Here is a 14,255-nt window from a genome sequence, read left to right on the forward strand (position 1 = left end):
TACATATATCTATCTGAGAGGCTTTGAATATAGAGGTGTCGCGGTTAGACTCTGAACCAGGCTGTCCAGATTTGAATCTTGGGGCTGCTACTTCCTGCCTGTGTGACCCGGGCAAGTTACTTTACGGCTGCGGGCCTCAGTTTCTTCATCTGTAAAATGGGGATAATAATGGGACCTACTTATAAGACTGTCGTGAGGAATAAATGATTTTTTGTTGTTGTTCTTTAAGGGCCGCACCCATGGCATATGGAGGTTCTCAGGCTAGGGGTCTAATCAGAGCTGTAGCCCCCTGCCTGCACCACAGTCACAGCAACACCAGATCCAAGCCTCTCACAGCTCAAGGCAACGCTGGATCCTTAACCCACTGAGAGAGGCCATTGATTGAACCTGAAACCTCGTGGTTCCTAGTCGGATTCATTTCTGCTGTGCCACGACTGGAACTTCCAAATAAATGCTTTTATTGTCTCTCTTCCCCATTGGAAAAGGGGGAACTGAGGTGGGGACTTGCTGAATGAATGAATGAATGGATAAATGGATGTCAGGCATTCATTTCTTTGGCATTTTATCCCAAGGAGTTTATGTTCATACTACACCCGAGTGGAAGCTTTAACCCGTCCTCTGAGCAACTTACTTGACAGCTGAGCCCCAAATCCTCTGCTTTTGAACTCGTGAGCTTGTTCCTTTAAACACAGTCTGGCTTGGCTCCCAACTACCCCCTTTCCCAGCTCAGCTTCCACCCAACTTAAGTGTGGGCTCTACCCATGTCCAATAAATACATTTTAAGGAAAAAAAAAAGTTGTTAAAAAAAAACTGGGGACGACTGGGGAAATTTGAGTGCGGCTCTGATATCAGAATAGTAAGAGATTACTGAAATTTTGTTGGGTGTGTTGATGGTATTACATTTCTGTAGGAGATGTCCTTGGTTTTTAGAGATACACATCGAGGCATTGAACAAAATGTCATGATGTCTGTGATTTGAAATGGAAAGGAAGGAAAAAGAAAAGAAAGAGAAAGAAAGGAAAGTAAGGGAGAGAGAGAGAGAAAGAAGGGAAAAATGTTAACAATTTGTTCAATCAGGTACTGGTTGCGCATAGGGTAATTAGACTATTCCCTTTACCTTTCTGTATATGTAACTTTTCATAATAAAAAGAATAAAAAGTAAGTGACTGAGGAAGTTCCTGTTGTGGCTCAGCATAAACGAATCTGACTAGTACCCATGAGGACGAAGGTTCGATCCCTGGCCTCACTCAGTGGGTTAAGGATCCAGCGTTGCTGTGAGCTGTGGTGTAGGTCACTGACATGGCCCGGATTTGGCACTGCTCTGATTCGACCCCTAGCCTGGGAACCTCCATATGCCACAGGTATGGCCCTAAAAAGAAAAATAAATAAATAAATAAGTGGAGTTCCCATCATGTCTCAGCGGTTAACTAACCCGACTGGGATCCATGAGGTTGTAGGTCCGATCCCTGGCCTCGTTTAGTGGGTTAAGGATCTGGTGTTGCTGTGAGCTGTGGTGTAGGTGTGTGAGCTGGGATTCTGTGTTGCTATGGCTCTGGTGTAGGTCGGCGGCTACAGCTCCGATTTGACCCCTAGCCTGGGAACCTCCATATGCCATGAGTGCAGCCCTAAAAAGCAAAACAAAACAAAAGGAAGTGACTGACTCATAGATGTAGAGAAGAGACTTCTGGATGCCAACAGGGACGGGGGAGGGAGTGGGAAGGACTGGGGCTTGTGGTTGGTAGGTGTAAACTATTCCATTTAGAATGGATAAGCAATGAGGTCCTACTGTACAGCACAGGGAACTATATCCAGTCTCTGGGGATAGACCATGATGGAAAATAACATGAGAAAAGACTGTATATGTGTATACATATATACATGTGTGACTCTGTCCCTGTGCCGTACAGCAGAAACTGACTCAACACTGTAAATCAACTGTACCCTAGTAAAAAACACATTTAACTAAAAGCAGGAGTTCCAGTTGTGGCACAGCAGAAATGCATCTGACGAGCATCTGTGAGGATGAGGGTTCGATCCCTGGCCTCACTCAGTGGGTTAAGGATCTGGTGTTGCCCTGAGCTGTGGTGTCGGTCAAAGGTGCCGCTTGGCTCAGGGGTCGCTGTGGCCCTGGAGGAGCCTGGCAGTTGTAGCTCCAATTCAACCCCTGGCCTAGGAACCTTCACAGGGCCCTGGTGTGACCCTAAAAAGCAAATAAATAAATAAATAAATAAATAAAGTATCTGAATGAATGAGTGACTGAATGGACCTGATTGTCCATGGGGGGGCCCGTGTGTATCTTTGGGCCGGTGGGCTGTCTCCGTGCTGTCATGATTGTGAGCATCTCTAAGGATGCCTCGCCAGAGGCTCTCAGGGACAGTGGAGAGGTAACTGGTTCTCTGTCGCTCTGTCACACAGGATTTCCCTGGAAGACCTGAGCCCCAGCGTGGTGCTGCACATGACCGAGAAGCTGGGCTACAAGAACAGCGACGTGATCAACACGGTGCTGTCCAACCGTGCCTGTCACATCCTCGCCATCTACTTCCTCTTAAACAAGAAGCTCGAGCGCTATCTGTCAGGGGTGAGTGGGGCCCCGTGGGGCTTTGCTTTCTGTGGAAAAAAAAGAGCCCTGACACCTGAAGTGTTTCCCGGTCGCTGACACTTGATCCCAGCTGTTCATTGAAACTAACGTGAGGCTGAGTTTCCTGAATGTGGGGTAAAATCGTAGCGAAACCTGCTTCTCAGGGAGCGCTTTTTATCTGGGGCGTTTTTCAAATGTCCTCGCACAGAATGAAGCGCTGGACAGACTCGTGAGAGAGTCAAGCTTCTTTTCCCTTCAGATTCTTTTTGTTTCTTTTTGGTCTTTTTAGGGCCACAGGTGCAGCACGTGGAGGTTCCCAGGCTGGGGGTCCAATCGGAGCTGCAGCTGCCAGCCTATGCCACAGCACCACAGCAACGTGGGTTCCTAGCCATGTCTGTGACCTACACCACAGCTCACGGCAATGCTGAACCCTTAACCCACTGAGCGAGGCCAGGGATCGAACCTGTGTCCTCATGGATTCTAGTTGGGTTCCGTTATTGCTGAGCCACAACGGGAACACCTCTCTTCAGTTTCTTGCTGCCTTTTTGCTTCTCTTTCTCTTGGCTCTTTGGGGTTCCCCCCTTAGAGGCTTGTGTGGTCATAAAAGTTGGGGAGCAGAGCCTCATAGGCATTCCTCTCTGAAGCATTGCAGATGTGAAAGCCATCATTTGCGTTTACTTCTCTAGAAAACAAGAAGGAAATTGAGCTTCACTAGCTTGACCTTGGCGGCTGCACTCGGTTTGGGCCAAGGGAGGTCCAGGTGTCACGTGTCACGTATGAGGGAGGTACAGCTGGGAGCCTGGGGTGAACAGTGGTACCCTCAAGCTTTGGTCACTTTTGTCCTTCCGCTGCACGCAGTTCACGTGTGCCCAGGGGAGGGAACTTATACGCTTTAATAGCTAGTTTTAACTAAATCAACTTCTTCCAAATGCACAATGGTGAAACAAGAATTCTGAAAAGAAAACTGGATCAGGAGTTCCCATTGTGGCTCAGTGGTTAACGAATCCGACTGGGAACCATGAGGTTTCAGGTTCGATCCCTGGCCTTGCTCAGTGGGTTAAGGATCCGGCATTGCCGCGAGCTGTAGTGTAGGTTGCAGACGTGGCTCGGATCCCGCATTGCTGTGGCTGTGGCGTAGGCTGGCAGCTACAGCTCCGATTAGACTCCTAGCCTGGGATCCTCCATATGCCACGGGAGCGGCCCTAGGAGGGCAAAAAGACAAAGAAAGAAAGAAAAGAAAACTGGATCGAAGGCAGGATGGGTTCTGCACGTCACTCCCTCTGTTTCTCCTACTCAGAATGGTGGGAACTGACCAGCTCAAACCGAAAATCAGGCCAGAGAAATTTGGGATCATCAGGAAGCCCATGTGAATTTTTGTTTTTAAGGGCTGCATGTGTGGCATATGGAGGTTCCCAGGCTAGGGGTCAGATCAGAGCTGCAGCTGCCCGCCTGCACCGCAGCCACAGCAACACCAGATCCCAGCCAGTCTTCGACCTACCCCACAGCTCACGGCAATGCTGGATCCTTAACGCACTGAGTGAGGCCAGGGGTCGAATCTGCGTCCTCATGGATACTCGTCGGGTTCGTGTTCCGCTGCGCCACGATGGCAATTCCTAAGCCCATCTGAAATTTGATGTCATCCCTGCGCTCCTGAAGGATGATCTTCCTCTTGCGAATATGGTGCCTTGAGATCGGATTGAGGGGGTCGCTGCTACTCGTAGGAAGACATTTAGAATCCAGAACATGAACTTCTAGAGTTTTTCAGTACTACTTAAAGCCATGGGCGAGCCCAATATCCCACAAACGTCCACGGAACAATAGGCTTAGAAAACTTTCGTGAGGTGTCCGTAGTAGAACTAAAGATGAAACTCCACCTGCCGTTCGGGAAGTGATATTCTCTCCCTGCTCCAGCAGAACATGACCCCAATGATGCCCAGAAGACGAGATGGTCCAAATGTGTCTCTTGTTAGCAAGTAGGTTTGAGGAAACGCCTAGAAAACATGGCCGAGTAGAGGAAGAAGCTTGATGGGAGGTGGGTTAAATAATGCAATAAAAATAAGGAAGTTTTCTAAGCTCCTTTGGCAGAGGGTATCTCCTAGATTTGGCTTCAACAGGAAATTAGCCACAACTTTTTTTTTTTTTTTTTTGGTGACCCACCAAAGGAAAAGGCTTTTAGAAATGAGAGCAATGTTTTATGGGGGAAAAAAAAAACCACGCTCTGTAAGCAGTGAGGGCATGATGCTTTGGATGGGAACAGATATGGAGCTTTGAGACTAGATTTCAGAGACAATGCCCCGGTCACAGGCAAGCTACTGCAGGAAAGAAGCAGGGGCCAGAAAGACGAGACCTGTGACACATAGTGTATTATTTATATCATTTTATTATGTGATAGGAAGAATTAAGACATTCTGTTGTATCAGAGAACAGAGGGTCTCTGTTCATCTAAGATGATGGGCTTAAAAGACAAGTTGGACTTGAAACTGTTTCTCATTTCTCTTATATAAAAAGGCATCTGTCCTATATTTCTTTTTCTTATCATTTCAAATTCCTCTTTTATTACATATTTTATAATGTACATGATATATTAGTACAGTACATTCTTATCATTTATAAATAAATACGCACATAGTGTAGGTGCCTGCTGGCAACTTTTCACTCATATGGGCTCAGGGTCACAGCATTTGGGGACCGCTGTGCTAGGGGACAAGTAATTCTCACGTAAGAGGAACAGAGGAGGGTCAATACCCTGATTTTCTTTTTGAAATGATGAGTGGTGTTCAAAACTTAGTTTAAAAAAAATGCTTCCACGGAAGTTCCTATTGTGGCTCAGAAGGTTAAGAAGCTGACAGGGTCTCCATGAGGGTGCGGGTTTGATCCCTGGCCCGGCCCTGCTCAGTGGGTTAAGGATCTGGTGATGCAGCATAGGCCGCAGCTGCAGCCCCAATTCAACCCCTGGCCTGGAACCTTCCATATGCTGAAAGTGCAGCGCTAAAAAGAAAAAAAAAAAAAACCCACAATTTGTTTAAAAAAAAAAAAAGTGTTTCCATGAAACTGTGAAGTTTGTGGTTTCCCATATATTTAAAGGATGGCATTACCTTTCTAAGCAAGCAAGCAGATTCAAACTTACTGTTTTGGCAGAACTAGTTCTCTGGATACTGACCAACAAGATGGAGGGGCTTTTGTTTTAAAAATAGTTTCTTCGGGAATTCCCGTTGTGGCGCAGTGGAAATGAATCTGACTTGTATATCCACAAGGATGCGGGTTTGATCCCTGGCCTTGTTCAGTGGGTTAAAGGATCCGCCCTTGCTATGAGCTGTGGTATAGGTTGCAGACGTGGCTCGGATCCTGAGGTGCTGTGGCTGTGGTGTAGGCGGCAGCTCCAGCTCCGAAGCCTGGGAACTTCCATACCCCAAGGGTGCAGCCCTAAAAAACAAACAAACAAAAGTTTCCTTCTTATGTCTACAGCCACATGTACAGATGCAAACTTTGGTTACTCACCCTCTTAAACTGTCACGTGGCTCATCCAAGTAAGAGACTTTGTCTGAAGCTTTCAGGCTGTGTCTTGCCTTCTCTAGGTGTCCTGGTATCTGCTGTGTTTGCCCAACATCAGGGCTGCAAATGTTGCAGTGTTGCCAAGCTTTGTGGTTTTGTCTACTGAGACGTTCTCTGGAAGCTCCACTAATGTGTATTCTAACTGGAGAAGATTCTTATTTTCTTGTGTCAGTTTCACCCTTAACCCTTAAATCATAGGACATAGCTGGTCTGAGAACCAGTGTCTAGATGGGTGCCTGCTTTTTTTTTTTTTTTTTTGGCTTTTTAGGGCCGTACCCTTGGCATATGGAAGTTCCCAGGTTAGGAGTCTAATCAGAGCTTCAGCTGCTGGCCAACACCACAGCCACAGCAATGCAGGATCTGAGCCACATATGCGACCTACACCACGGCTCATGGCAACACCAGATCCTTAACCCACTGAGCAAGGCCAGGGATAGAACTCGCATCCTCATGGGTCCCAGTTGGGTTTGTTAACCACTGAGCCATGAAAGGAACTCCCTGGGGGTGGCTGCTTTTAAGAGTGGATTCCCCACAGACAGCCATAACTGGTCCACTCAATAATTTCCGCACAAGGCTAATTTAATTGCACCCTCTGCCCTGTCCCAGTTATTAATATATTAATGGATAACTAACAGCTGCGTATAATTTTGAAAGCAAAACTAGTGAACTAAAAAGTAAAATATCGTACCTTAGTCACTTGTCATTTCTACCCTTCTCCCTTGATTCTTTTTCACAAAATTTTTGGAGTTCATTGGTAATGAACCAGACTGGGATCCATGGCTTAGTGGTGGCTCAGCGGTAACGAATCTGACTAGGATCCATGAGGATGCAGGTTCGACCCCTGGCCTTGCTCAGTGGGCTAAAGGATCCAGTGTTGCCATGAGGTATTAGACACGGCTTAACCCTATCCCACGTTGCTGTGGCTGTGATGTAGGCTGGCAGCTGCAGCTCTGATTCGACCCCTAGCCTGGGAACTTTCTTATGTCGTGGGTTCAGACCTAAAAAGACAAAAAAAAATTTTTATTGAAATATAGTTGATTTACCATGTTGTGTTGGTTTTAGGGGTACAGTAAAGTGATTCAGTTATATACATATATAAAAATACATACATGTTCTTTTTTTAACATTCGCTTCCATTGTAGGTTATTATAAGATACTGAGTATCATTCCCTGTGCTTTATAGTAGGTCCGTGTTGGTTATTCTTCCTTGATTCTTGTTTCTTTTTTCTAAAACCTAGAAGCGTGGGTTTAATGCCTGTAAAGGCTTTCTGTGAATACTTGTTGGCTGATAGTTTAATCTGTCATTTAATTTCACGCGTCACCAAAGAAAAATGCACCTAAATCACTCCCCTAGATCATTTCAGGTGCAGTTATCTATCTTCTTCTTTAAGCGCTATTGTGAATTGCTGCGACCTTTATTGGGTAATGAGACAGGAACTAGGGCTGTTTTTATTTTTATCTTTACGGTGGCACCTGCGGCCCCTGGAATTTCCTGGGCTAGGGGTTGAATTGGAGCTGCAACTGAGGTCTACACCACAGCCACAGAAACACTGGATCAGAGCCACATCTTGTGGCAACACTGGATCCTTAACCCACTGAGAAGGCCAGGGATGGAACCTGTGTCTTCACGAAGACAACGTTAGGTCCTTAACCCCCTGAGTCACAGAGGAAACGCCCTCAGGCTCTTTTTAAATAAATAAGATCTCTGTCCCATTCAGTAGTTCAACAAAATAAGTTATTCTCTCCAGCTCACATATTTGGCTTCTGCTTTCACTTTTTTTTTTTTTTTTTTTGCTTTTTAGGGCTGTACCTGCGGGCATATGGAAGTTCCCAGGTTAGGGGTTGAATCAGAGCTGCACCTGCCAGCCTACAGTACAACCATGAAAATGGTGGAACTAAGCTGAATCTGTGACCTACACCATAGCTCCTGGCAAGGCCGGGTCCCCGACCCACTGAGCGAGGGTAGGGATCGAACCCACATCCCCATGGATACTAGTTGGATTAATTTCTACTGCGCCACCAAGGGCACTCCTGCTTTCATGTTTACAGTGGCTTCGTAGCTCAGATGGAAGAACTGAGGCCCAGCAAGGAGCCAGGAGATGCCCAGAGTCACCTGGTCCTTTCCTGGCAGAGCCAGTAGCAGAAATAGGTCACCTGACTCTAGGTTGGCTGTCTCCCACGCTCCTGCAGGTGGCCCTTGGATGAGGCTTTGACTGCAATTAGAGCCTTGCCAACCACGCGCTGGCCTTTCTCAGCCAAGGGCTGGTTTAAAAATTAATGCCTGCTTCTTGGACTTTTCCAGTTCCCATGTGTTAAGCCAGGCTTTCTTTTTCTCTCCTCCTCTGGTAGAAATCCGACATCCAGGACGGCGTCTGCTACAAGACCCAGCTCTACCAGATAGAGAGGTGCAGGCCCACCAAGGAGCCCTATGAGGTGAGTTCTCCCCAGAGCAAAAGCCAGGGTCTGTTAGGAAGAGTGGATTTCCATTCTAGGGGGAAGAGTGGAAAGGAAAACCAGTGACCGTGGGACACAGAAGTAGCCAGAGATAAAGACTCACTTAACTGAGCCCCAGAGAAGTGGTTCATAGTGGGGCCACCATTGCTCTGTCTCCAGACTGTTCTCAGCTGTCGTCAAGCAGTAGGATCCCGGGGAGAGTTTAAACATCTAGATGCCCGGGCACCCCTCAGACCCATTCCACCGAGTCTCAGGGGGTGACATCAGGGGCTAGGTTTTGTTTTTTTTAGGACTGTACCCGTGGCATATGGAAGTTCCCAGGCTGGGGTCCAATTGGAGCTGTAGCTGCTGGCCTATGCCACAGCCACAGCAATACCAGATCTGAGCTGCATCTGCGACCTACACCACAGCCCACGGCAACACCAGATCTTTAACCCACTGAGCGAGGCTAGGGATCGAACCCGCATCCTCTTGGATCCTAGTTGGATTCGTTACCGCTGAGCCACAGTGGGAACTCCCGGGGTTTAATATTTTTAAAGCTCCCTGGATGGTTCTATTGAGCAGTCAAAGTTGGAATCCACTATCAGGTGAAAACAAGATGCTGAAAAATCTAAGTGAGTGTAATACTTGGCATCAGGAGAAGAAAGCGAGGTGAGGAATAGGAAGAAACATCTGGAAGCAAGCTTTTCCAGTCAGCTGTCCCTAGGAGCTGGATGCTATCTGGAACGTACCTGAGAGAAAATACCAAGGTTCTTTGATTTCAGAGTCAAGACTAGTATCGTAATGTCCCAGATATGGACCCCAAGCTCATGCTTGCTAAGAGATTATACCTCGGAACCCCAGATCCAGGACCTGGAACATGGGGTGAGCCCCCCTCACCCCCCAGAACCAGGACACCTCATTCCATGCACCCGAGTCCCCCTTCCCACTCTCAGGGGCCTATCTGGGGACACCTGGGATTTCCTTCATTTGAGGAGAAATCTAAAAGGGACCCTCGGAGTTCCTGTTGTGGCTCAGTGGCTTAAGGACCTGACTTGTCTCCATGAAGATTCGGGTTTGATCCCTGGCCCCGCTCTGTGGGTTAAGGATCCAGCATTGCCAGAAGCTGCAGTGTAGGTTGCAGATGAGGTATAGATCCAGCATTGCTGTAGCTGTGGTGTAGGCAGGCAGCTGCAGCTCTGATTCCACCCCTAGCCTGGGAACTTCCATATGCCGCAGGTGCAGCCGTAAAAAACAAGCAAACAAACAAAAAAGGGACCCTTCCTCCATGCCCTGCATGAGGCAGATGGTCCGTCTACTGCCTCTTCCCTTGTTCTCTTCCCCAAAGTTTTCATCCTGATTCCACAAGCCATGCATGTTACCAGCAAAGGAAGTTCTGGGTTCTTCTTGGGCGCAAGGCTATGGTGAGACAGTAGGGCGGGTAACTGAACGCCACTCTGGGCTCCATGTCAGCGGCAGAGAGCGCATGGGATGCAGCCCAGGCCAACCCAGTGATGCAGGTGACGGGGACGCTGAGCTGCCTGCTGCCACATGTGAATGTGACTGCACTTGAGCGTCGAGGCCAAGGGTGATGGTGAGGCTGACCCATCTAGACAGAGCCTGGGGGAGGGCATAATTCCAGGAGGCAGAAGGGAGGAGACACAGAGGACAGAGACACTGTCCAAGGTGGTGGGGCAGCCAGAGCCCCAGCAGGGAAGGATGCCAGGGAGGACGTGGGAAAGGTCAAGTATAAAACTGTCAGCGGTGTCAGCAGTTCATTGTCCCGGTGGAAGTGGAAGAGGCTGAAAGGAGATTGTACGAATGTGGAGGAGGAGTAAAGACAGCGAGTGTAGATACCTCCATCAGTGATGCCAGCAATGAAGAGAAGAGGACATGGCCTCTGCTTGAAGGACACATGGGGTTGGGGAGCAGCGGGGGTGGGGGACAGAGGTGGGTGGGGAGGGGTGTGTGTTCAGAGCAGCCAGGGTGCAGCCTTGCCTTGACCTCAGGCTGAAGGCCCCCTTTGAGACTGGCTGGGAGGCGCTGGCATGCTGAGGTTGGAGATAAGCTTTTGTGGGGTGGGGGAGGAGGGGGGTGCCCACTGGGGTGGAGCAGGAAGCAGCCACGTGGCTTTCAGGTTTGAGAGCAGGAGAGCATAGGGACCAGACTCCCCGAAGCTCCAGACCCTTCCAGCCAGTTGCTTACTAATCCTTCTCTTGGAGTTCCCTGGTGACGCAGTGGGTTAAAGATCTGGCATCGTCACTGCTGTGGTGCGGGTGTGATTCCTGGCCTGGGAACTTGTTCATGCCACAGGCTTGGCCAAAAAAAAAAAAAAAGGAAAGAGAGAGAGGAAGGAAGGAAGGAGAGAAGGAAGGAAGAGAGAGAAAGAAAGAAAAATCTCGCCTTCCATAGTGAAGGTGTCTCAAACAACACACCCAGAACCAGCCTCCCCATCCCGCACTTCTGCCCCTAACCTAGGAGTCCTTTTTATTCCTTTCGCTCACCCCGAGAGCCAGTCTGTCACCAAGTTCCGCCAGTTTGACTCCAAAGCTCTCCAGTCCCTCCACACTCTCCATCGGCATCCTCCTCCTCCCATCCCACTATCGCTCCTTGCATGGACCTCAGCCTCCTAACTGGTCTCCCTCCTTCCCCGTGACTGCCTGGCACTCTCTCCGCACGCCAGCCAGAGCGAGCTATTCTCACTCAAGTCAGACCATGTCCCTTCCCTCCTGAAAGCTTGGAAAGCAAGCTCTGTGACGTGGCTACCATGTCCTGGGGTTGGACTGGCTTCCTCTGTCTCCTCCAGCCTCGTCGCCTAGCCGACCCCCGTGCCACCTGCCCCCAAGCCATCATCCCAACCTTGCTTCTTGCTCCGTGCTCAGTCCCAGGGGCCTTCAGACTTCTGTGCTCTGTTGGCTGCGAGGGCTGTGCACACCCTGGTCTCTCTTCCAGAATGTTCTCCCCACCCCTCTTTCCCAAGGCAGGGTCTTGTCCTCTGGACCCCTGACCTCCTCTGATCTCTGCCCTTGGGGGGCCTCCCTCCAGTCCCAGCCGTCACGCCATGATCTGCAGCCTGGGGCTTGTCCTGTGGGCAGGGCTCTCGTTTGTTCAGAGATGATTTGATTATCATCTCTCTCCCCCTCTGGACTGTGGGTTCCGTAAGAGCAGGGACGGTGTCCCTGTTGCTGGTCACAATGTCCCTAGAGCCTACACGATGCCTGGCACGCAGTGGAGGCTCAATGAATATTTGCTAAATGAACACATGAAGTAATCAAGTGGACCTCCGCCCCAGTCTCAGAAAATAGAATTGGACTAACGTCTGGGGGAGGTTGAACATTCCAGGTGAGACACCTTGCTTGGTTAAAGTAACCTGTACCATAGCAGATAAGTAGAGTTATCATCACCAGATGGCCGTGCCCTGTGGCAGGGAGGGACCTCTTACAGTTACATGCACCGTGGGTCCAGGGAATACAGACTTCACTGTTGGGCTCCCCTGCCTCTTGGTGGACTCTTTAGGGCTTCAGGTAATAACACAAACTTAGATGTGCCAGGGAGTTCCCTTGTGGCTCAGTGGGTTGAGGACCGGGAAATGTCACTGCCATGCCTGTTGTGGTGCGGTTCGATTCCTTGCCCAGGAACTTCCCTGTGTTGCCTGCAGGGCCAAAAACAAACAAACAAAAAAACCCGAAATAACAGCCAAAATCTTAGATGCACCACGTGCCCCTACATATGTGGCTCTAGGTGGCTTCCAAGCCACTTGCCAAGGCCCCAGCCTTGGCCGCCCTCATTCCTGACCCTTCTTGTGTGTTTGAAAGCATCAGAACCGCAATGGGAAAGGAGCTTCCTTTTTTCATCCAGATTATTTTTCTCAGCTGATTAATCATTTGGCCCGAAAACACATGGTAAGCATTTTAAAACATTTGTTGAAATATTTAACAGTGAGGGTTGCAGTGGGAACCCTCCCATTAGGAATGCTATTGGCAGGACGGCATTGCAATTTTCTGCGATCCGTTTGTTTTCTCCACGCTGCAGCGTAACTTGTGCTAATGAAATTACAGGCTCGCTAAGTTATCCTGCTTGTTTCTTTTGGAATCTCGAAAGTGGAATGGGGCCAGTTAGCGAAATGGTGAGAAAGTCTGAGAGGCCAGGTTTTCCAGGTAAATTCCACTTGGAGTTTGTCTTCAGCTGGTCCAGGAGGCGAAGCGGCCAAGCTGCCAGGGGACATCTGGGGGTGGGGTGGGGGGGCGAGCAGGCACCGTCAACCAAAGTTCAAGGTTGCACACAAGCAGGCTGAGAGTGGCTCCGGGGCCACGTCAGGGCATTGAGGGCATCTGATGGCCTCTTTCTTCTTCTCAATCCCAGTTCTTTTTGTCTGCAGAGACAAAGGAGCTGGATTCAGTGAAAAAAAAAAACCTTCCTCTCGGGATTACGATGCCGTCATCTTAGGACTTTGCCACTTTCTCAGAGATGGTATCTGAAAAGTGGGACATTTCTCTCAGTGCAGAACAGCTTGGGCATGTGGCCCAGAGACTTTTTTTCCTAAAAGGGGGCCCTGGAGGACTTGGCAAGGGGGGGGTGGTGGTGTCATAGCAGGGCAGTCATCATTTTTAAACTGGCTTCTTAAAGCCATAGAGAGCCAGGAGCCATTTTTGTTAAAAGCATTTAAAAATAAAGCTCATTTGGGAGTTCCCGATGTGGCTTAGTGGGGCTAGTTAATAAGCCCACGAGTGTCTGTGAGGATGCAGTTTCGATCCCTGGCCTTGCTCAGTGGGTTAAGGATCAAGCATTGCCACAAGCTGCGGCTTAGGTCACAGACGAGCCTTCCATCTGGTGTGGCTGTGGCTGTGGCTGTGGTGTAGACCGGCAGCTGCGACTCCCCTTCGACCCCTAGCCTGGAAACTTCACATGCCACAGGTGCAGCCCTTAAAAGAAAAAAAATAATAAGAATGCTAATGTGTAGAAAAATGCAAATTTGAACTAGGAGGACCTCTCTGTAGTATCCAAATATTGTTGCAGTTTTGGAAGATAACTTGCCTAGAGAGAGGCAGAGGGGCTGTGTGAGTTTACTGGGGCTGCCGTAACCAAGTCCTGCACACTGAGTGGCTGAAATGGCAGAAATACCTTGTCTCCCGGTTTGGTTCTGGAGACCCGAAGGCTGAGGTCAAGGGATCGGTGGGGCGGGTTCCCTCTGAGGACTATAAGGAGGCATCTTTCATGCCTCTGAGCTTCTGGAGCTTGCTGGCCATCTTTGGCATTCCTCAAATTAGAGGAATACCACCACCATCTCTGCCTTCATCTTCACGTGGCATTATCTGCGTGTGTATCTGTGATCTGTGTCTTCCTGTAAGAATCCCGGTGGCATTGCATTAGACCCCCCCCATGACCTCATCTTAACGTGATTCCCTTTTAAAGATAACGCCAACCGTTCCCCGATCCTCCTCGAAGGAGAAGGATCCAGCTTTCACGCCCTCCTCCTCCCCCCAAGCTTCACCCGGGAAGTGATGGGCCTGACCCTGATTTAGGGTTCCAACCCATGAATTTAGGGCGAATATAATTCAGCCCATAACGGGGACTCTCCGGCTAAAGGTAAAATATGACAGTGTTTCCTTTGTGTCTTATTTCAAAATCTGTACAATTTTAAAAAATCAAGTTTGGAATCAGGTCAAGCTGTGTTGTTACAAATCAGCATGGG

At 49.0% G+C, this 14,255-nt stretch overlaps 1 protein-coding gene across 1 annotated transcript in view; it reads left to right on the plus strand.

Moving 5' to 3' along the window:
• HUNK (hormonally up-regulated Neu-associated kinase) overlaps window positions 1-14,255 on the plus strand; it is a 137,232-nt gene that overhangs the window by 107,675 nt on the left and 15,302 nt on the right. The window contains exons 7-8 of the mRNA XM_047795431.1: window positions 2,416-2,578; window positions 8,480-8,563. Of these exons, the coding sequence (XP_047651387.1) occupies window positions 2,416-2,578; window positions 8,480-8,563 (247 nt within the window). The remainder of the gene's footprint in view (window positions 1-2,415; window positions 2,579-8,479; window positions 8,564-14,255) is intronic.

Source organism: Phacochoerus africanus, chromosome 1 (assembly GCF_016906955.1).
Source record: "Phacochoerus africanus isolate WHEZ1 chromosome 1, ROS_Pafr_v1, whole genome shotgun sequence".
Taxonomy (NCBI): domain Eukaryota; kingdom Metazoa; phylum Chordata; class Mammalia; order Artiodactyla; family Suidae; genus Phacochoerus; species Phacochoerus africanus.